This window comes from Penicillium alfredii, assembly GCF_028826965.1.
Source record: "Penicillium alfredii strain IBT 34128 chromosome Unknown utg000001l_segment0_segment0, whole genome shotgun sequence".
NCBI lineage: Eukaryota > Fungi > Ascomycota > Eurotiomycetes > Eurotiales > Aspergillaceae > Penicillium > Penicillium alfredii.
Genome location: NW_026622698.1, coordinates 1,112,533 through 1,131,906, shown reverse-complemented (window position 1 = coordinate 1,131,906; position 19,374 = coordinate 1,112,533). Strand labels below are relative to the sequence as shown.

The 19,374-nt window shown below is 55.1% G+C and overlaps 9 protein-coding genes across 9 annotated transcripts; 5 read left to right on the top strand and 4 right to left on the bottom strand.

The window, feature by feature from the left end:
* Window positions 1-449: 449 nt before the first annotated feature.
* On the bottom strand, window positions 450-2,284 carry NUU61_000409 (VOC family protein; the record flags this gene model as incomplete). The annotated part of the gene is made up of 2 exons (XM_056650993.1): window positions 450-2,043; window positions 2,109-2,284. The coding sequence occupies 2 exons, from the start codon at window positions 2,282-2,284 to the stop codon at window positions 450-452; spliced, it is 1,770 nt and encodes a 589-aa protein (XP_056515843.1).
* A 258-nt stretch (window positions 2,285-2,542) lies between these two features.
* On the top strand, window positions 2,543-2,779 carry NUU61_000408 (uncharacterized protein; the record flags this gene model as incomplete). Its single annotated transcript, XM_056650992.1, has 1 exon — window positions 2,543-2,779. The coding sequence occupies one exon, from the start codon at window positions 2,543-2,545 to the stop codon at window positions 2,777-2,779; it is 237 nt and encodes a 78-aa protein (XP_056515842.1).
* Window positions 2,780-3,906: 1,127 nt separating this feature from the next.
* On the bottom strand, window positions 3,907-5,082 carry NUU61_000407 (18S rRNA pseudouridine methyltransferase; the record flags this gene model as incomplete). Its single annotated transcript, XM_056650991.1, has 3 exons — window positions 3,907-4,383; window positions 4,453-4,712; window positions 5,040-5,082. The coding sequence occupies 3 exons, from the start codon at window positions 5,080-5,082 to the stop codon at window positions 3,907-3,909; spliced, it is 780 nt and encodes a 259-aa protein (XP_056515841.1).
* Window positions 5,083-7,235: 2,153 nt separating this feature from the next.
* Window positions 7,236-8,375, top strand: NUU61_000406 (ESCO family N-acetyltransferase; the record flags this gene model as incomplete). Its single annotated transcript, XM_056650990.1, has 1 exon — window positions 7,236-8,375. One exon carries the CDS (start codon window positions 7,236-7,238, stop codon window positions 8,373-8,375), a length of 1,140 nt encoding a protein of 379 aa, XP_056515840.1.
* A 456-nt stretch (window positions 8,376-8,831) lies between these two features.
* Window positions 8,832-10,179, top strand: NUU61_000405 (uncharacterized protein; the record flags this gene model as incomplete). The annotated part of the gene is made up of 2 exons (XM_056650989.1): window positions 8,832-8,871; window positions 9,002-10,179. The coding sequence occupies 2 exons, from the start codon at window positions 8,832-8,834 to the stop codon at window positions 10,177-10,179; spliced, it is 1,218 nt and encodes a 405-aa protein (XP_056515839.1).
* A 427-nt stretch (window positions 10,180-10,606) lies between these two features.
* NUU61_000404 (uncharacterized protein) lies at window positions 10,607-11,572 on the top strand (the record flags this gene model as incomplete). The annotated part of the gene is made up of 3 exons (XM_056650988.1): window positions 10,607-10,677; window positions 10,757-10,996; window positions 11,050-11,572. 3 exons carry the CDS (start codon window positions 10,607-10,609, stop codon window positions 11,570-11,572), a joined length of 834 nt encoding a protein of 277 aa, XP_056515838.1.
* Window positions 11,573-12,609: 1,037 nt separating this feature from the next.
* NUU61_000403 (translation initiation factor 2A) lies at window positions 12,610-14,908 on the top strand (the record flags this gene model as incomplete). The annotated part of the gene is made up of 9 exons (XM_056650987.1): window positions 12,610-12,634; window positions 12,713-12,782; window positions 12,844-12,915; window positions 12,990-13,398; window positions 13,460-13,688; window positions 13,744-14,297; window positions 14,333-14,474; window positions 14,506-14,667; window positions 14,730-14,908. 9 exons carry the CDS (start codon window positions 12,610-12,612, stop codon window positions 14,906-14,908), a joined length of 1,842 nt encoding a protein of 613 aa, XP_056515837.1.
* A 299-nt stretch (window positions 14,909-15,207) lies between these two features.
* NUU61_000402 (glycosyltransferase family 8 protein) lies at window positions 15,208-16,300 on the bottom strand (the record flags this gene model as incomplete). The annotated part of the gene is made up of 2 exons (XM_056650986.1): window positions 15,208-15,682; window positions 15,783-16,300. The coding sequence occupies 2 exons, from the start codon at window positions 16,298-16,300 to the stop codon at window positions 15,208-15,210; spliced, it is 993 nt and encodes a 330-aa protein (XP_056515836.1).
* A 956-nt stretch (window positions 16,301-17,256) lies between these two features.
* On the bottom strand, window positions 17,257-19,287 carry NUU61_000401 (uncharacterized protein; the record flags this gene model as incomplete). The annotated part of the gene is given in 3 exon segments (XM_056650985.1): window positions 17,257-17,415; window positions 17,427-19,155; window positions 19,229-19,287. The coding sequence occupies 3 exon segments, from the start codon at window positions 19,285-19,287 to the stop codon at window positions 17,257-17,259; spliced, it is 1,947 nt and encodes a 648-aa protein (XP_056515835.1).
* Between the last annotated feature and the right edge of the window lie 87 nt (window positions 19,288-19,374).

Here is a 19,374-nt window from a genome sequence, read left to right as displayed (position 1 = left end):
GAGGATAAGGATCGGAGGAAAGAGGATGAGAGAGAGGTTGGGACGTGGCTTGGGAGTTTGTTCCCTCCCTTTTTTTTTCCTTCACTTGTCGCAGATAGCAGAATCCAGGCAGGCCCGTCTCTGTGATGATGTGTGCATTGTATTGTAGTTGATACTGAGGTGTTTTATGTGCTTTGGTCTTGGGATACTAGGTGTACTAGGTACTTGACAGGGTTGGTCAACGATGTAAACGATGTCAGGCTCAAGATTTAGTAGATTCATGGTCTAATGGGTGCCAATGCAAGGGCTATTAAAATGGACCTCTCGTATACTCCCTTCAAACACTCCAGCGAGGACATAAGAAGCAAGTAAAGGAAATAGTTATGCAATGCCAAACTCAGCAGAAAATGCAAATTCAAAGAAGAAAAGCGAAAGAAAGAAGGAAAGTAGGAAAGTAGGAAGGAAAGAAACTATACAACCTGACTCCCACGCCGGCTACTCACTCTCGACGTAGGCTTACTCCCGCCGGCCTTGATAGTCCGCTGTGAGGTGCCGGATACCTGGCTAATACTATCAGCCGGGCGGACGGGGACCTCGAATTTGGACTTGGAGTGCGACGAGTGTTTTGAGGCGCGCGAGGCGGCCTTGGAATGCGACGAGCGGTGCGAATGCGAATGCGAATGCGTCGACCGGGCCCGACCGCCACCGGCATGGCTGCCGACCTGGCTTATAGAGTCGTCGGGAGTGACATGCGAGTTCACGTCGAGGTCGACGACGCTGCCGGGGAGCGGGATGTCGCGCGCCAAGACATGCGACTTGCCGCCGACGCTGGGGGGCGGGTTGGCACTGCGCGAGGAGTAGAATGAGGCGGTCGAGCCGGAGGGGAGAGGCACGTTGCGGGCGGAGACGTGCGACGACTTGCCGCTGAGGCTGGGGTCGGTGCTGCCGGCCTTGTCTTTGCCGGTGATGGACCCGGATTTGAGCGGGTGGGTCATGGATGCGCGGTGCGAGTGATGGCTCTGGCTGTGGTGGCTTTGGGCCAGGCTGTGTGACGACGAAGACCCGTCGCGATCATCGTGGCTATGTCGGCGTTGGAGACTGCTGCGGGACGCCTTGATCGTTGACGCCGAGTGCACGCTGCCTGCCACGCCGCGGGGCTTGTCGGCCGCATAGCTGCTGATGAACGTGCTGGGATTGCACGGGTACCGCTGCTGCGAGGCGTTGCTGGGCGGCGGGTACTCGATGGCTCGGAGGGGTATGTCTTCCGGCACCGTGTAGATGCTGCCTTCCGAGGCGCGTCGTCCGGACTCGTCATGGAAGAACTCGGTGCCCTCGTAGATGGTGCTGGCGCGCGGGTTCTTGGAGGTGACACTCTGGCTGACGGTCGAACGGGGTGCTGACGTCGTATAGACGCTGCGAGGGGGAGGCGCTTCGATGGCCCGATAGACTGGCTGGGGAGCCTGTTCGTCTTGAGACACCTGTGACGCTGCCTTTATCGCCGGGTATTCCGCCGTATATTGCCGAGGCGGGTTGCCGGTGTCAGATGAGGATGACTCCGAGTCGCCCTTCACCATGGCATAAGCGATTGCGGCACCCGCTGCAGCACCGATGAGGGTGCCAACGATCGTCTTGGCTGCTTTGCTGCCATCGTCAGGTTTCGGGGGTGCCTGCACGGCGTAAGAAGATGGCGCCGCTCGCTCCATGGCGGTGGGCGCTTTAGAGACTGCACGAGACGTGGCCTCGGACTTGGGGGGCGCGATGCTCTCGGCCTTGATTGTGCTGGCTTTACTGCTGGCCTTGGAGATCACAGACCCATTCTCGATCAGGGCGATGGTGGGTCCGCTAGCCACCGATGGAGCCAAGGAGCGGTCTGGACGGTAGACCGCTTCAATGCTGTTGCCATCAAAGTCGATGACCGCGGCACTGAAGTAGCCAGATTGCGCGTCACGCGTCTTGGGCTCACCGTGGATCTTCCCGCCGGCTTTCAAGGCGCTGATGAAGAACGCACCCACAGCATCCTTTGAGGGCCCTGGAAAAGCAACGTGGACGGCACCCGCAGGAACTCTGTGAATGATGTGTCAGTGTCATTGACGATAGACAGGCCACACGCCATTTTGGACTATACGCACCCTGGCTTTTGTTCGGTGATCCAGAAATCTGCGGGCTCGCCTTGTTTCTGGCCGAAGCCAATGTAATCGTCATGTCGCCCGATGAACTGATACCCCAACGGCTGAAGACATGAGAGAAAAAAAGATGTAGAGGTCGGCAGATGTGAGACAGTCAGAGTCAGATGCGAGACAGGCATGTCTAGAGTGGGGGAGGAGAGATCGATGTGCCGCTGGATATCGGCATGGACCAGTGATTCAAGGGGTTAAAAGAGACAAGGAAGACTAAATAGCATGGATAGATGAGAAGAATGAAAGAAAATGCAGCCCAAGGTCCAGAGCAAAGGATATATACGCAAAAATCCAGGTCTATAAAGATCGCAAGTATGGCACAGCGACAGGATAGAGTCCCAATTAAAGCTCTGCCAAGGACCAGTAGGAACGAACCCACGGCCTCGATGCCAGTCAAAGACTTCCCAAATCCTGCCCAAGCGGCACCGGCCAGAAAAGAGACAGGCGACCTGACCTCTCACGGCAGCACCAGTGGACACTGGACGATGGAGTCGGACCTAGTGGACCGGCTCGATGCCAGACAAGATCCCATCGCATTCTGCCCAATTGGGGCGGATCAGCACGTTGAGTGTTTCACGCTTCTATGTGTGGTCCCTCAAGGCGAGGCGGGTGCCCTCGGATGACAGTCGGGATATGCAAGCCCAAGGGGGCCCATCGACCTAAACGCCTGTTCCTGGCTGCTTTCGGTGAGAGTCTAAGCGGAAACCACTCTCTGTCTGACAAATTGCTGGAACCAAGGCGGCCCCGGTGGACGACAGAGGCCTTGCCAGGTCATCGCGGGGGGGTGGATCGCTGCAGCTGGGCGGATGCAGAGAGTGAGCAAGTTGGTGGAGACGAGGTGGACTTGCAATTGGAACGTGAAACGTCGCGGCCACTTTGGGGGGGTTGTGGTCAGACCGCCACTCAAGAGGTTTGACTCATTTTGGAGGATGAAAGAGCGTGGAATAAAGAGAAAGCGATAGAAATAGCAGTAGAAATAAAGTACGAGAAAAAGTAACCAGCAAATAGTAAAATCGAGAAATCGAGAAAGAGAGGGCACAGGCTGATGGGTAGAAGTGCAGCGTTGCCACCGACGCCCGATTCGCGTCTTCAAAGTGAGGCGACGCATCGACAATTCAAGGCGAACATCTGAGCCTGTTGGGTTGGATTGAATTTTTTTTTTGGTAGTTTCCTACACACATCATGCAAAAGAATACGGAAAACAAATGGGCTAAGAAAAAGCTAAGAAATGTATGGGACACAGAAAGGATGTATGTATAGGTCATCTCAGGATCCAAGCCAATGGGCCCCGGTCTATGTGCTGTTCACTTTTTCTGAACTCGATTGCAAATCGAGTGGATCAGGACTGGACCGGCGAAAAGGAACCAAATGCCATCCAGTCCGAATAGGCGTGTCGAGACGGAGAACGCGGTCCTCGTTGGACGTCTTCCTGTCCTTCATACCACGGACCCTGAAGTAGCCCGCAAGATACAATCCATGCGTGGCGGACGCATTGCGAGGATCTCGACAATAAGCCGAGTCTCCGAGAAAACAAGGGCAAGAAACAGGGTAGAAAAATTGGGATTCGGAACGGCCGAAACAGTCGACGTGTCTCTCCGACAACGGTCTCGTTTTCCATCATGCAACTCGAACTCCGTGGTAACCCTCCGTCGCAAGGAAATTCGTGGCCTCATCGCACCATGTACCGGGGCGCGAGGGGTAGTGAGAGCGCGCTCTCTCACAATACGCGCGGGGCCGGCCCAGATGCGCTTCACAGAATATCCCAGACCTCCTCGGCAGCGTGGGTGAACTTACTACAGGCCACACTGGCACTAAGACTGTAGTTGCTGATACTGATGGCATCGTCCTTGAACGAGTCCGCAAAGTCGTCGTGGCCCTTGGCCATAGCACCGACAAAGATGGCGATGCTCTCCTTGGGACCCAACGATTCGATATAGTCCCTGGTGCGGACGACGGGGGCCTCGAAACTCAGAGTCACTTTGCGGCAATTCGGCGGCAGGTGGTCGGTGATCGGGTTCTTGATGACCTTGAGAAGCTTCTCCTGCGAATTGGTGGAACGGATCGAGAGTCGGTGGAGGAGCTGGACCATCAGTCCAGCAAACCGCTTAAAGGTTCGTGGGATGCGAACAGAGGGGTTGACTTCAATCAGCACGCCTTTGGCCGTGTGGATGTAGATTTGAAGCCGGCCGGCCTTGTTCACGGGGGAGTCCAGAAGGGTAAGAAGACACTGGCAAGGGAGTCAGTTCGAGTTCTCGAACCGCCAGCAGCAACATCTGGCAAGGCCGTGGGATCCTACCTGATGGGTAATGTCGGGCCGAGCTTCGCTGATATCGCGGTTCATTTTGCGCATGATACCAATGTGCTCGTCGCTATTCAGCAGGGAGAATTTCTCATCCTTGGGGCCTCCGCGTCCACCGGAGACGGCCCGGTAGGTCTCTAGACTGGCATTGGAGAGGATGACAATCAGGCGTTGCGTGTCCTTGTCGTGCGTCGGAATGGGAACATGCTGCTCCGCGACGAGCTGGGGGAGCTCGGGAGGAGGGCAAGACTGGGTTCCTGATGATAAATTTCCGTCAGCTACTCGGATATCCAGTGCTGACTAGTAGATTCGCATGAAACGGGGACGCGGGGGAAAATGTTGGTCGTGGTTCGGGGAAGGGCCAGCAGAGTTGCACAACAGTCAAACTGCCAGCGTCTCCGGTCTAGAAGGATGACTGCTGGCAGGTCTGTTGGAATTCCTGCTTTTGGTCCTCGCAGATGGTAATCATCTTAGAAGGGCGAGGATGAGGGGGCTGGCAGAGGGAAACCAGATGGCTTGAAACACAAGCCGCAAGACCCAAATACGAAAGGAAACAGCCACATGGCAGCGGATCAAATACATACTTGCGCGCTTTCTTTTTCCAGCAATTTGGGCGGCGTCAGACATGATGGGAGTTGGGAGTTGGGGAGGTTGGAGAATTGAAGAGTTTTTGGCGATCCAAACGGAGATCCTGCGGGACGGGAAGCGGAGTCCCAGGGAAACATCCACTTTACAGTCGACGCAACAGAGAGAGAGAGAGATATATATATATATATGTGTGTGTGTGTGTGTGTGTGTGTGTGTAGAGAAAGAGTCAAATTGAAAGAATAAGTCGCAATTGATTTCGACGTCGGAGAAATCAATCTCTGGCACCTTCGCTACATGCCCGGGATTCTTCGTCCTAAAACTCGCCGATCGGAGACTTTTCCTCCCTTTTCCTCACTTTTTATTCCCCAAATTCGGATCTTTTAAACACTTCTACATATTTCCCCTGGTTCTATATCCAGATATCCCAGGTATAGTGACTGAGGTAGGTCAGGGGCGCCGGTGTGCCGACTTCGGCGGGGAGATCGACCCCTCAAGACGGACATAGTTATGGCCAAGTAATACCTAGTTGAACTAGCCGAATGGTTGAATGCAAACAGAGCCCAATGGAATATTAGAAAAGCCATCGGTTACCTACCTACAGTGGCCCGGGGGTATCTACATTGTCCTTGTATGGGGAAGTATTCGCCTCGGTATTACTCCAATAGACTCAACAACCTTGGAACATACCCCAAGAATCTATGCAGGACATGACCAGAGATATTCGAACCCGGTGGTGAACGTGTGTTACGTGGGCCTCGAGTCGGATTGACAAGGCAACTTACCAACAACCACTAAGATCTTTGCAGTCGTCACGGTTGTAGTTTTCCCGTGTCAGCAGAAGCCCATTGTGACATCCCGTTGGAGGGGCCAAATCGCGAGGTGGCACAAAGTCATGGCATCCTTCGTTGTCGGGGATGATCTGCCGGCCAGTCTGTACCAAGCAACTCAAAGTTGCAGCCTGTCAAGATCGACGGGGAGGGGGGGCAAATAGTCCACGCCCTAGTAAAGAGCCAGGATGCTGGGCCACCGCATTCTTGAGTCAATAATTCAACTCGGGCGTCAGCACAACTTGCCACCAACTCTGTCATGTTGGAAAAGCCTTGCATTGTGAAATCCGGGGGGAGAAGGCCGGGTAGATGTCCACGGACATCATTGGACTTCGTAAACTGCCGGGCCAAACATCCCCATGACAAACAATAAAGCGAAAAGATCTTCGATCTCTCTGACAGCATTAGCCCAATCAGCATAGAAGAGGGATCGACCTCCCTGTCAGACCAAGTGAGGCCCATCCCTGTGGAAATAATCATCGCGTTCACCACTGGACGCCTGGGAGAACAGCCGAGTAAAAGGATCATTTGGAGAGCGGTCAGCGATGATGATCATGATCACAACGTCTGCTTCCTTGCACGGAAAAGCCCTCCGGGCCTTGCCGGCAGATGGCGACAGATGAGCGCCTTGGCAAGGAAGCTCTGAAAGACCCGGAGCCTCGCTAGAACATGGGGCGTTGAATCCTCATTTAATCTCCCCTTCCAGTAAACAAAAGACACTGATCGAAGGTGTGATTGGCCCTGCATTGGATTCTTGGAATTGCGAAGCCGGTGATTGCTGGGTTCCTGGGCGAAAGGGGCGAAAGGAACTCTGCCCGACGAGCACGTCCCACAATCCGCGACATACCAGCATCCCCCGGGAATTTCGATGAAGACAAAAAACCGGGAGACGTCCCTTTTCTCTTCTGTGACCCGCCTAGGATTTCCTCGGTGGCGATTCCTTCTCTCCTGAAAAAGCATCCCCACCCGCTGTCGCGGATCATCATTTTGGTGGATTGTTGTGATTTGCACTGATCTCGGATTCTCCTTGAAGAAGTCAGCTCTTTGGTTCTCTGAATCTCTCTCATTGTCTCTGGGTCATTCTTCAAGCCCAACACGCAAGGGATACAAAGAGGTGAGTGTGCGACTGTCCGACTCGAACAATATGTCCTAAACCAGTCTAGCGTGTTCACGCGTGCCGTCACCGGCCGATCGCCTTTCTGTCAGGCCAAAACATCTTCTCTTGCAATTTCCTCGATTTCAGGGAGATGCCGTGGACAGTCACTAATTCATTCAAGCGGTAAGCCTTTGATTGGGTTTTGATTAGACCTTGATTTTTTGGTCTCTGGAAGCTCATGACGCGACTAATACCCACCCAGAGGCCTGATGAAAACATACGGAAGACCGACATGGCGCGTCTATGACGACGAGCGAGCAGCCAAGAAAAGACGCGTCCAAGATGAGTCTGATGAGGCAGAGACCAATCTGCAATATGCGATTCGTGAATCTTCTGCCGCGGTGTTGTCCAGCCCGTCGCGTCGCAACTCGGTCGTGTTGTCCGAAGGCACGTTAGATGACATCGACGATCTCACCACACCCCCATCGTCGCCGCCCCCGCGGTTGACACCACCACCGGCTAACACCCGCAAACCGACCTTTGCATTCCTCAAGCGCAAACACACCAAGGATGCTCCGGCCTGGTCACCCCTCACCGAGGTCAACTCGAACAGTGTGCGCGCCTCGGCGGACCCGCAAAAGGCGCAAAAGCAGCCGGCCCTGCGCCAAATGCAGATTGACTTGGGGAATGAGGTGCGCAAGACCTGCGCAACATGTGGGATGGAGTACATTCCATCGGATACGGAGGACGCCGCACTGCACAAAAAGTTCCATGAGATGAACTCAACCGGGGTGGATCTGGGCAAGGCCTTTATGCGCGCAAATGCATCACGCTGGGTTTATGAAGCGACTCGTTTCGACGAAGGCTATGTGGTTATCGTCGATCGCAAGGCGTCGCCCAGTGCCAAAAACCAGGCCAAGAGGGTTCTAGAGGTCGTCAACAAGGAACTCTCATCACCCGAGATCGAGGACGAGGTCCTCTGGAGCCAAATCGTGCCCCCGAAACATTTGCAACAAGATGGTTCCGAGAAGGTCGACCGGTATCGGGTTTTCCTCCACATGAAAGATAGCCGCTGTGTCGGGCTCTGTTTGACAGAGCGCATCTGGGAATCGCGACCGGTGGCATCGGCAGAACCCAACGGCAACGATGCACCCAACGGTTCGTCCATTTCGCTGCGCGATGAGACCCACCCGGCTATCGTTGGGGTTTCTCGTATCTGGACCTCGGGTTCCTCACGGCGCAAAGGAATCGCGCTGGATCTCTTGGACTGTGTGGTGAGCAATTATATCTATGGGATGGAGTTGCCCAAGGATCAGATTGCCTTTAGCCAGCCCACCGAAAGTGGAAAACGTCTGGCCCATAAGTTTTTCGAGGAAGAAGAGACATGGCATGCCTATAACGAGCAGTGACGAAGTGAACATGGAGCCTTTCTTTTTTTCTGTTCTTTTCGATTGTTGTATTTGCTATTCGATGGAGGATCTGGGTTTTTTGGGGCAGATATCGGACGCGATCTTGTGATGGATGCGATCTGGCTGTATGTGGATGTATAGTAGCGCATTGGATGTCCCAGGTCACTTAGTATAGGCAATCGACCGACCAAACCTGCAAGCCAGATTTATTAGGCTATTAGGCTATTAGATTACTATACTCTTAAATAATTAGAATATTCTACTACTGGAACTACAGCCCATATAACTCGAATAAAAAAAAGAAAAGAAAAGAAAACAACCAGCCGGGTGTGAGTCGATCTCTCAGCCTGTCGGGGCCGGCGGACGTTCTCGATCGGAAAGCGGCGCAAAGGCAGGAGAACCTTAGCGGGAAGTCTCCTCTTCTCCCATCTTCCTCTTCACTCACCCCATCTCATCATGTCTGGTTTCAATCCCTTTCGTCCCCGGAATCTCGAAAGTGAGTCTTCTTCCCCGCCATCCCACTGCGGTCTCACCCGCCACTTCCGATAAGACGGCATTGAATGAGATCTACCCCCCCCCCCCCCCAGCAATGTGAAATGTGATGCTGACGAGGTTGACTGAGACAGGCAATTCCACAGCTTCTTCAGCATCGACATCCCAGTCAAACTATGTGTCCGAGTTGCCCGCTACTCAAGTGCCCAACGGCCTTCCCAGAAAGTCATCCTTATCGCTCGAGGTAGACGACTCGACCTCCTCCGATGAGCAAAATGAGGATCCCTTCAACCCCGACTCGTCGGTCAGTGATAACGATAATGATGATGACATCCAAAGAAGCCACAAGCAATCGACGTCTTGGGTTGCGGATCAGCGGGAGCCAGTTGGGTCTGCTCCACACCCAGCTCCATCCACGGATGGATCTCCATCGCCGACGGTGCCATTCACATCGGCCGACCATACATTGCAGTCGGGTACTCAACCATTTTCAGAGGAGACCAGCCGGACAAGTCCTCCCAGTCGTGTTGGCAGGGAGAGAAAACCACCGCCGCCACCCCAAAGCCATCATGGGAAGCGTATTAACTCGACGGCCTCTGCGGCCTCCTCATCTTCTCAGACCTCTAACCGCCGGTCATTACATCCCTCTTCCCCGGAAAGCTTGAGCTCGCGAACGCCAACTGCCGCCCATTCCAGTTCTGCTTTTCAGGCTGCGGATTACTTTGCAGTCCCTTCAGAAAGCCAGAGTGTAACAGACTCGCCCGTGTCTCTCCAGCGCAGCCATTCCCAGCACAAGCGCCCACCGACACCACCTCTCAGTCGGCGCCAGAGCCAGATGCGGAGGTCCAAGTCTACTCAGTCCAAATCCAGTGTCAGTCGGCTCACTATGTCCTCGGGTGACTCAGAAAGCAATACAAGCTCTCGGCCCCCGAGCCCGGGCCCATCCAGCAGCAAGAGAATCAGCATGCCTCCCCCTGCCTCAGGGGATTTCCACACTGCTGTTCCCTCGGTAGGGGTGGCGCCTGATTCCTCGATTCCTCCTCAATCAAGACCGTCGTCTCTACAACCTGGGAGGCGCGCATCGTCGCATGGCAGTCTACCGACTGGCTCGGCACCCCCGCCCCCGCCCCCTCGCCGGGTACGTGATGCTGGAACCCGTAGCAGTGATGGCGGGCCATCACAGAGGGCTACGGAAGCAGACCCACTCCCGCAGCCGTCTAATGCTCATGATATCTTGGCCGATCTCTCGAGGTTACAGAAAGAGGTGGATGATCTCCGTGGACAATACGAAAACCGCAAGATCAGTCAGTGACCCTTTTGGAAGAGGTACAGCAGGCTGTACTGTGTAGACATCGATATTAGGATATGAGATTCTTGTATGTCTGAACGAGTGTATGAATGTTGTTTAAACGGAGACGGGAAATATGACGTCGCTCCGCAAATGCGTATGAAGTTCCCCCCCCACTTGGGATCTACTTCTTTTCCCACTTCTCTTTCTGCTCTTTCACGCTTGTCTTTTTGCCTGAACCCATCCTTGTAGATCTCGGGGATCTGTCTCCACTCTTGAATTGACATTTTGCTTATTTCTTCTTCCCCTCTCTTCCTTTTCCTCTCTCCATCCCTCTCTCTCTCTCCATCGCTCCATCTCTCCATCTCTCCATCTCTCTATTTCCTCATCTTCCAGCCCCCCCCCCCCACTCTGTCTTCTACTCTTACTTTCTTCCAGCTTCCAGAACACCATGACGACTCCTACTCTGATCAACCTGCCACCTCCTCCGTCGGAATCTGTCACCCCATCTGACATGGGACCGTAAGACCTCCAGCTCCTGTCTTCTGCCTCGTGTGATTTCATTGCATGGTACCTGGTTGACTGACTTGGGTGGAATTAGAGGCACTCCCAACTCCGGCACGACCTCCTTGTCCGCTCTGTCCACCACAGCGATCAAGGATGGACATCAGGGCCAACCATTCCCCCATGGCCGTCATGCGCACCAGTCATCCTCTGCGTCAATCTCCTCCACCACCACACTGGAAGCCGAACGGGCGGATCGCATTTCTCGCCTGGCGGGCTTGGAGCGTGTCGCAACAGCGCGAGCCGGGGCCAATCGCCCGCTGGGGCTTCCCTGCCTGTGTCGCATACTCCAGGGTACTTTGATAGCAACGCAGGACTAAAAGAGCGAAGCACGGTCGGCAGCGCCAGCGCCACCGGCAGTGTTGGTGGCCGCACCACCTGGGCAAGCGGCAGCGATGCTTTCGAGGCCGACAAGATGAGCGAGGGCCCCGACCCCGACGATGGTGTTTCGAGCGCAAGCAACGTGAGCGACGAAGGCAACGCCAGCCTCGTCGGGTTCGGTGAGGGTGCCAACAGTACCATCAGCGGCCCGACCTCGCGTCCGGCGGGGCTGAACCGCATGTCATCCGGCGGCCTTGGTGCCCGCCCGACGTCGATGGGAAGTTCCAATGTCAGTCGCCCTAACCCCCTCGCCTCGTACCTGCAGCAACAGCAGCAGCATGCCGGCGACAGCCCCATGATGTCGCCTTCGCCGGCTGGATCCAACACCCCCGAGCCCATGGCCGAGGATGCCCGCATAATTGATGGCATGACCTTTGACCCGGACGTGGTCGATACCACTGCAAGAACTCCTCGCCTGGTCACTCCATCAAGTCACAGTAACAGCGGATTCGGTACACCGGAGCGCGACTAAGATCTGCGGTGGGTTTGGTAGATCTGGGGGATGGGAAACGCGTTGATCGTTTTTGTCCTGAGCTGAGCTCTCTCTTTTTCTTTCTTTCTTTCTTTTTCTTTTGCCTGTCTTTCCTGGGTCGCCATTGGGCGAGCGCAGAATGTAATTCTATGCGACGAACCCGGGAGGGTACTCGTGGCCCTCAAGACTGGATGGATATGACTATGACTGAATGTGTATGGAATACTCAATTTTCAAGCGACTCGGGTTATGTATTTGTGTGTCTCTTTGCTGATTCTACTTCCAATATTCACTCTTTGTCTAGGGTGGTGGCGTTATATACACGATGTGATATTTTTTTCAGAAGGCTCACCACACTGCCAGGTCGAACGATGTAGCCAAATCGAGGCAGGTAATTCGATCTGGACGTAAATATACCAACAAAATAAAGCCTAGTCTGCAGTTCGTCTAGAACCTAGGTGTCTTTCCTGGACTCGGCGTGTATAGACTCGTCTTCGCCCATGACGGCATGCCGCCTCCGAGCCGCGTCGCAACACCCGAGTTTTCTTCCTCTTCAACCTCCCCGCCCCCCAACACCTTCAGCTCCCTCTTCGGCCCTGACCCTTCACTTTGCTGGCATTGACTTGTCTAGCACTGGAGATCGACTGAAAGAACACCGACACGCGCTTCTTATCCCCTGCTTCCCCGTGTTTCAATTGCGTCTCGGTTCTTTGTGCACTTTCTGCCACCGAGAACCCTCTAGAACCCAGAACAGCTCGCTACGACGCTGGACTGACCGACCTTCCAAATCACAAATTCACGCTCGACTCCGTCATCGGTTGCTCGATTCGTACTTTTTTTTTTTGGCCGTTTCACCCCTTTGCCCCTCCCGGGTCTGTTGCCGCGACTCTTCGCTGAGCGACATTTGGACATATTTTTGATTCAATCAAGATCGGACCGTGACTTGATTGCTTTTTGGCTGGTGGACAATCGGACAAAGTGATATAAAATTTTCTCTTTGTGGTTTTGTGCTTTCGGTCCAGCAATCTGAATTTAAGATGGCAGCTCCTACACAGCTCGCTTGTGAGTTGGCCCCTCGCTTGACCGAGAGTCGAGTAGACCCAGCCAAGCCTCAATCATAGTATTAACGCCATCGTACAGTCCGAACGCTCAAAGGGGTTGGCATCCTAGATGCCGCCCCTGTTTATGAGCCCTTGTCGGGGTTTGTGAGGTAAGGACCGGACTAATCTGTCTCGAAGGACACCGTTGACTGACTTTTCTGCCTTTGCCAGACCTGAAGGGAACCTCCGTTGCAGTGCCTACTCGCCGTGCGGCCGTTACTACGCATGGGCATCTCCCGAGAAGTAAGCTGATCTTGGCGGTTTTTTGTTTGCCTTTTGCCCCGCGATCTGACCAAGTCCCCCTTGTCTTTCTATAGGGTCACCATCGTCGATGCCTCCGTCGGTCATGTCGTTTCGACTATCCCCGCCGATAATGTGTTCGAGCTGGGGTTCTCCCCGCTCGGTACCTACGTGATCACCTGGCAGCGGCCGAGCAAGGACGCCAACGGAGACGCGGTCAAGAACCTTAAGGTGTGGCGCGCCATTGAGAGTGGAGACGAGCATGCGGTTGTGGGAAGTTTCGTCCAGAAGTCGCAGACGGGTTGGAACCTGCAATACACCCCCGACGAGCGGCTATGTGCCCGTGTCGTGACCAACGAGGTCCAGTTCTACCAGAGTGAAAACCTGTCGACCGTCTGGAATAAGCTGCGCGTGGAGGGGGTGGCGGATTTCGCGCTCTCGCCGGGACAGACCCAGTCGATTGCTGTCTTTATTCCCGAACGGAAGGTACGTGTTTCATATACTTGATAGCCCCAAGGAGGCTGCAGCTAATATTGTTTTGCGATAGGGCCAACCCGCCGCCGTCAAGGTGTTCATTGTGCCGCAGTTCGGCGCCCCGGTCTCCCAGAAGAGTTTCTTCAAGGGTGACAAAGTCCAGCTCAAGTGGAACTCCTCCGGGACAACCTTGATTGTGCTTGCTCAGACCGAGGTGGATCGGACTGGCAAGAGTTACTACGGCGAGACCACGCTGTACTTGCTCAGTGCTAGCGGTGGATTTGACTCGCGTATTGATCTTGGTATGCCGCGTGCGCCAGACTTGCATCAAGAGTATTCGGCTGACCTTTCGAACAGACAAAGAAGGGCCCATCCACGATGTGAGCTGGAACCCCAACTCGAAGGAATTCGGTGTTGTCTACGGCTACATGCCGGCGAAGACGACCATTTTCAACGTACGCGGTGTGGCCAAGCATAATTTCCCTCTGAGTCCGCGCAATACGATTCAGTTTTCTCCCCACGGTCGGTTCGTTCTGGTGGCCGGGTTTGGTAACCTGGCGGGCCAGATGGACCTCTACGACATGGACAGGAACTTCCACAAGATTGCTACCGTGGAGGCCTCCAACGCCAGCGTGTGCGCCTGGTCCCCCGATGGGCAGCATATTCTGACTGCGACAACCAGCCCGCGCCTGCGCGTCGACAACGGTGTGCGTATCTGGCACGTCAGCGGTGGCCTCATGTACAATGAGGACATGACCGAGTTGTACGATGTCACCTGGCGGCCGCAGAGCACTGCTCAGCTTCCGCTGACTGACCCATTCACTAAGCTGCCCACACCTCACCCGTCCGCCACCGCGTACCTGAGCACGCGTAAAGTTCCCGCCAAACCGGCAGGTGCTTACCGTCCCCGGGTGCCCGCGGCCAGTTGACTCCGCTGGCCTTTAAGCGTGAGGACGAAGGTGGAGCTGCCTTTATCCGCGACGGTGCCCCGGGAGCTGGCCTGAACGGCTTCGGCAGCAAGTCGCGTCGCCGTGACATTCCTGGTGCCGAGCCGTCGGAGGAGTACCTGCCTCCCGGTGCGGCGCCAGGTGGCGGCGTGGCTCTCCCCGCCTGGCGCAGACCAGCCGGAGCGTCTGTCCAAGTCGGCGGCCAAGAACAAGAAGAAGCGCGAGGCCGCCAAGAAGGGCAAGGACGACGACAATGAGCCGCCCGCCAACGCCCCCACTGGCCCCAGCCCGGACCGCAACCGCACCAAGGGCAAGAACGGCGCCCCCGTCAATGGCAATGGGGCTGCCGCCAAACCGTCCCCCCGGCTCCGGCTCCTGCTCCGGCCCCCGCCGAAGATCTCAACCCCACGGCCCAGGATAAGAAGATCCGCGGTCTGCTGAAGAAGATCCGGGCCATTGATGAGCTGAAGATGCGTCTGGCTGGAGGTGAGAAGCTGGAGGACACCCAGATGAAGAAGATCCAGACGGAGGATTCCGTGCGCAAGGAGCTGGAAGCTGTCGGGTACAACGGGTGAGCGCCTTGCATATGAGATCACACGAGATGAGATGACGAGGTAGATGCATATGACAAACGGCATAACTGTATACAACTTAGATAGCTTCGGCCTCTGCGGGGTATAGAATGCCTGGGTGGCCACTTGTGTCTAGCGATATAGCCATCGATGGGGAATGGAGAAAAAAGAAAACACTCGAAATTTAAAATATGTGGTCCGATTCATTATGTGCGTGTCTTGTCTATCTATCAAATGAGCCCGGCATATCGCATGTCGAATCATCCGCAATATAAAAGGCCAAAAAAAAAAAAAGAAAGCGATCAAATCTCAATTCCTTCAATCCCCTTCTCCTTCTCAGCCCTCCGCCGCTCCCAATTAGCCTCCCACCACCACCGACTCGTCTCCTCAAGTGTATCCCGCTGCGCCTCCGACGCCGCCTCATGCCACGGCTTCTTGGCAAAGATATAATGCACCGCGCGCGCCTCGGCATCCCGCCAGATGGCGCCGTGCACTGTCGGCCAGCGCAGCGTCTTCAGCGCATTGTACACGTAGGGGATCGCCACCCATCGCCCGTTGAATACCTCCGACAGCAGTTCCTGGTCAGGGAAATCGTACCGCTCGATGCGCGCGGTGTCCTGCAGCGCGGCGGTGATCTCGTTGTAGATATGCGCGGACGGCGTTATCACCAGGACCCCGCTGTTCAGCATACTCACCCCGGTTTCGGGAGATGGGGCATCCGTCTGCGCGGAGTCAGGCATGGGGTGTTGGGAGGTGTAGGCGCAGTTTTCGGAGATCCTAGTGGGAGTTAGCAGTGAGTTCAAGGCGTAGTTATGGGATATATAGTAATGAGCTGCACTCCCATGATGAGGAGAAGAGAGGAGGAGAGACGACATACCAGTGCGAAGGATAGTGCGGCTTCTTCATAGGATTACAAGCACAAGCATGAGCAGCAGCAAACACACGGCGCGCGGCACCCGACTCGAGCGTCGCCGGCGAGTCCAGCGGCAGATCCATCAGCTCATCCATGTTGCGCCGCACCAATATATCCCCGTCCAGCAGCACCACGCGATCATATTCCTCCAGCGAGAACGCCACCAGCTTCGTCCACGTCTCTGCGAACCGCGGGTCCTGCGCGTACTCGCGCGCACTGGCTGGTGTGACCGATGGCACCCATTGTGCGGGGATCCCGCGCGCCTGGAGCGCCTTGAGGCCCTCTGCTGGGAAGGCTGATGTGTACAGGGCCACGAATGGGTAGCGCGAGCCTTGCTCCGGCCGGGGGTCGGTGTCGTTGGTGCTCGCGGTTGACGTTGAGGTTGCGGGGTCGGGTGTTGGGTTGTAGAGGGAGTGGTGGAGGGTGAGGAGGCCGGGGAGGTAGTCCAGATTGGTGATTAGGGATGCCCATACTAGTGACATGTGTTAGTCTTTTGTCTTTTGTCCTTCTCTTTCTCCTTTCCTCGCACTTTTTCTCTCTCTACCCCCCTCTTTTTCTTCTCGCGCTCTTTGCCGGAGACTTACTCCGTTTCCCGGTGTCGGCGGGTTCGACAGATTGCAATTGAGTCATGCTGCTGGGCAGTGAATGGTCTGTGGGCCGGATAATCGAAAACCAATTGCTGAGCACTCAATTCTTTTGCCGTCACACTCGTGGAAGAGTGGCAAGGACAGTCGGCGGTATCAAGAGCGGCCCCTCCGATCCGATGTGGAGTAGGGCCATCTACCTATGCCCAGGACTATATTCGCGTGGGCCAACATGAGAATATCCGATGGGAAAAGAAAGGACCAAAAACATTTCACAAGAGCGATCTGGGTGTATAAAGTGGCTGTAGATGCACATTGATGGTTCTTCTATCCTTGCACGATTTAAGCATAACTCGGGCATATTCGACACAAGAAAAGCCCACGCATCTATATAATTTCTAGCCTACAATCTCCAATATACAAGCTACAAGTTACAAAAATGTTCCATCTGGCCCATTCTGCACCGCATCCAATCCTGAGTATCTCCTCTCTTGGCCCACCACAGCCACCGATGTAGAACCGTCAAGAGACAGATCGACACCCGCGGCAGGATAAGAGAGGAGATAGAAACCCCAGAAGATCGAAGATGGGCGTTGCGACATGTCACAAAGAGACAAGTCTCCGGGCGTACAGTGATTCGATGGTGATCGATATATCGCATCCGATACAGAGCTTATTCACTTCCGAAGAAGGAATTTCAAGGCATGGTTCTCGCCTTGCGCTCCACCTTGCAGCGCGAATGATTCCTACCAGAGAATAAGAGAGAAAACAAGAAAAAGGAACGAAGAAAAAGAAATCACTCGAATAGTTGGACCATGGGTATCGTCGATGGTTGGGTTCCTATGCTCCCGGAATTAGGTGAAAATGCGTGCTCGTTTCACAGGGCTGCCCATGCGCAAAGATGCCGTCCCGCTCGCCATGCCGTTCAGCAGACGACCCATTCCCTCCACATCCAGCTCGCCTCGTCGCAATCGGAGCTGGTCCGTCTCCGTGGTCGCCTCTTCCTTTGTCGCCTGGGGGCAACCCCCTCGTCTGACTCGACTAATTTGGGAGCAAGGATCATGATCTGATGCTCCGCCGCCACCAGCACATCAAAGGCGTATCGGTCGAGGCCTCGCGAACGGCGTTCCGGCGCGGGCAGGTGGCCGATCGCCTGGAAATTCTCTCCCATCAGATTGACGTCTTGGAATGGGGATACCCGGCACCGGTTCGAGGCGTCAAACGTGCCGGTAGCTCGGACAGCGTTGCGCCAAAGAGATAGTAAGCTCGGGATAACCGCGCTCTGGCGCCCGTGGCGCACCAGGATCGACTCATCTGGCAGGGCATCTTGCGACGAGTTGGTCTGGGCCACGGAGATCTGCCCACGGAGCGACGGGCTTGCTGCACTCATAGATCCTTTCAGAAGGGTATCTTCGCGAACCCGCTTCGTAGAGGGAGTCATCGGTGCAAACCGGGGCCGCTGCTCGGCTTCGGACTGACTGTTGGAAAGCGGCGTCATGATGCGCCCACTGACAGCATATGCGGTCAGAGAACCTCCCGTCACACCCTGCACACTTGACTGGCGGTGCAGTGGGCCCTTGCTGGTTCCCGGCCCGGCACCTTCAATATCCCAAACTCCCCATTCACCATCTACGAGCAGCACCATGACTGCTCGACCGCCGAGGACCCAGTCGGCATCAATGATTGTCTTTCGTCGAGGGAGTCCGGCCGGATCCTGCTCGAATCCCGGATACAGACTGATCAGCCATCGACCCTCGGTGTCGATGGTTTCATACTCTTCCTGGGGAATCGATGCGCGCCGCGCGGATTTTGATGACCGTTTGACTGAGAAGCACGAGTAGACTTTGACACACCCGCTGTGAAACGCCACCAGCAGGGTTGAATGGCGAAGCGATGGGTACGCGGAAGGGTTAAAGACAATTTTCTGGGCCGGAGCTGGCAGGTGTCGACGTTGAGAGACAATGTCTTCTTCTGACAAAGCAAACGACGATTCTTTGCCTGTTAAATCTTCTTGGATCGGAATTCGGTGCAGCAACAGCACACCAGACCCTTCGGCAGAATGCGTCGCGACGAGAAGATCCCATCTTCCGGAACCTCCAATGTGACTGTGCGACTTTCGCCGATCCTGTTCTTCCTCGACTTCTTGACAAGTGAAAGTGAGAGATACACCGCGCGGGATATCCTGGTGGGTGACGCCACCATTGATCATAAGCGTTTGGATGCGCCAAGTTTTCGGGTCTGTCTGCGTTGGGTGAGGAGGAACAAGCGGCAGAGTCACGACCCACGTCGAGAAATCCGAACAGACTGCCGCCACCACAATTGTATTCTTCAGAATAAGTGGAAACGGATCAAGAGGCGAGCGCGATCCTTCGGGAAGAACGTGAGGCACTGCCATGTCCAGCACTCGGCTTCCCAAAGGAATATCGACTTGTCGCAATATCTCCTCGAAGGGAAAGGCGGGATTGACCTCAGTCTCCTCTTTGCTGAATTCGTATCCGGGCTCTTCTGGTGCTGGCGGCTCGGGCGCATCGTCTTCGTCTGAGTCAATCACCATCACTGCATCGTCGCCACCAGTGACTTCTGTGGGTTTGTCCCTTTCTCGGGACTCGGGCGCCTTCAGCGCCGAGAATTGCCTCCCTCCTCTCCAGATAACCTTCAGTCCATTCTCATTGCCGTAGATGATGATCGAGGAGCCGTTTGGAGCTCTGAGCGGATAGCCCTTGGCAGCGTGGACACGATGGGGAAGCCGATAGCTGAAATTTGCAGATGGGAAAATCAGTGTCACGTCACCCAACAGGGGCAAAAATGAACATTTTATCTCCGTACCTAATCTGTAGACCGTCTTCTCTTGGCCGGACCAATGGTGTGGTAGGAAATGAAGGCATTGTGTCGGTGGCAATGCCGTCGAAGTGTTCAAGCTTCGAGCGCAGGCGCCGAATGGCACCACAGGGATGATAGGCAAGCTCAGTCTA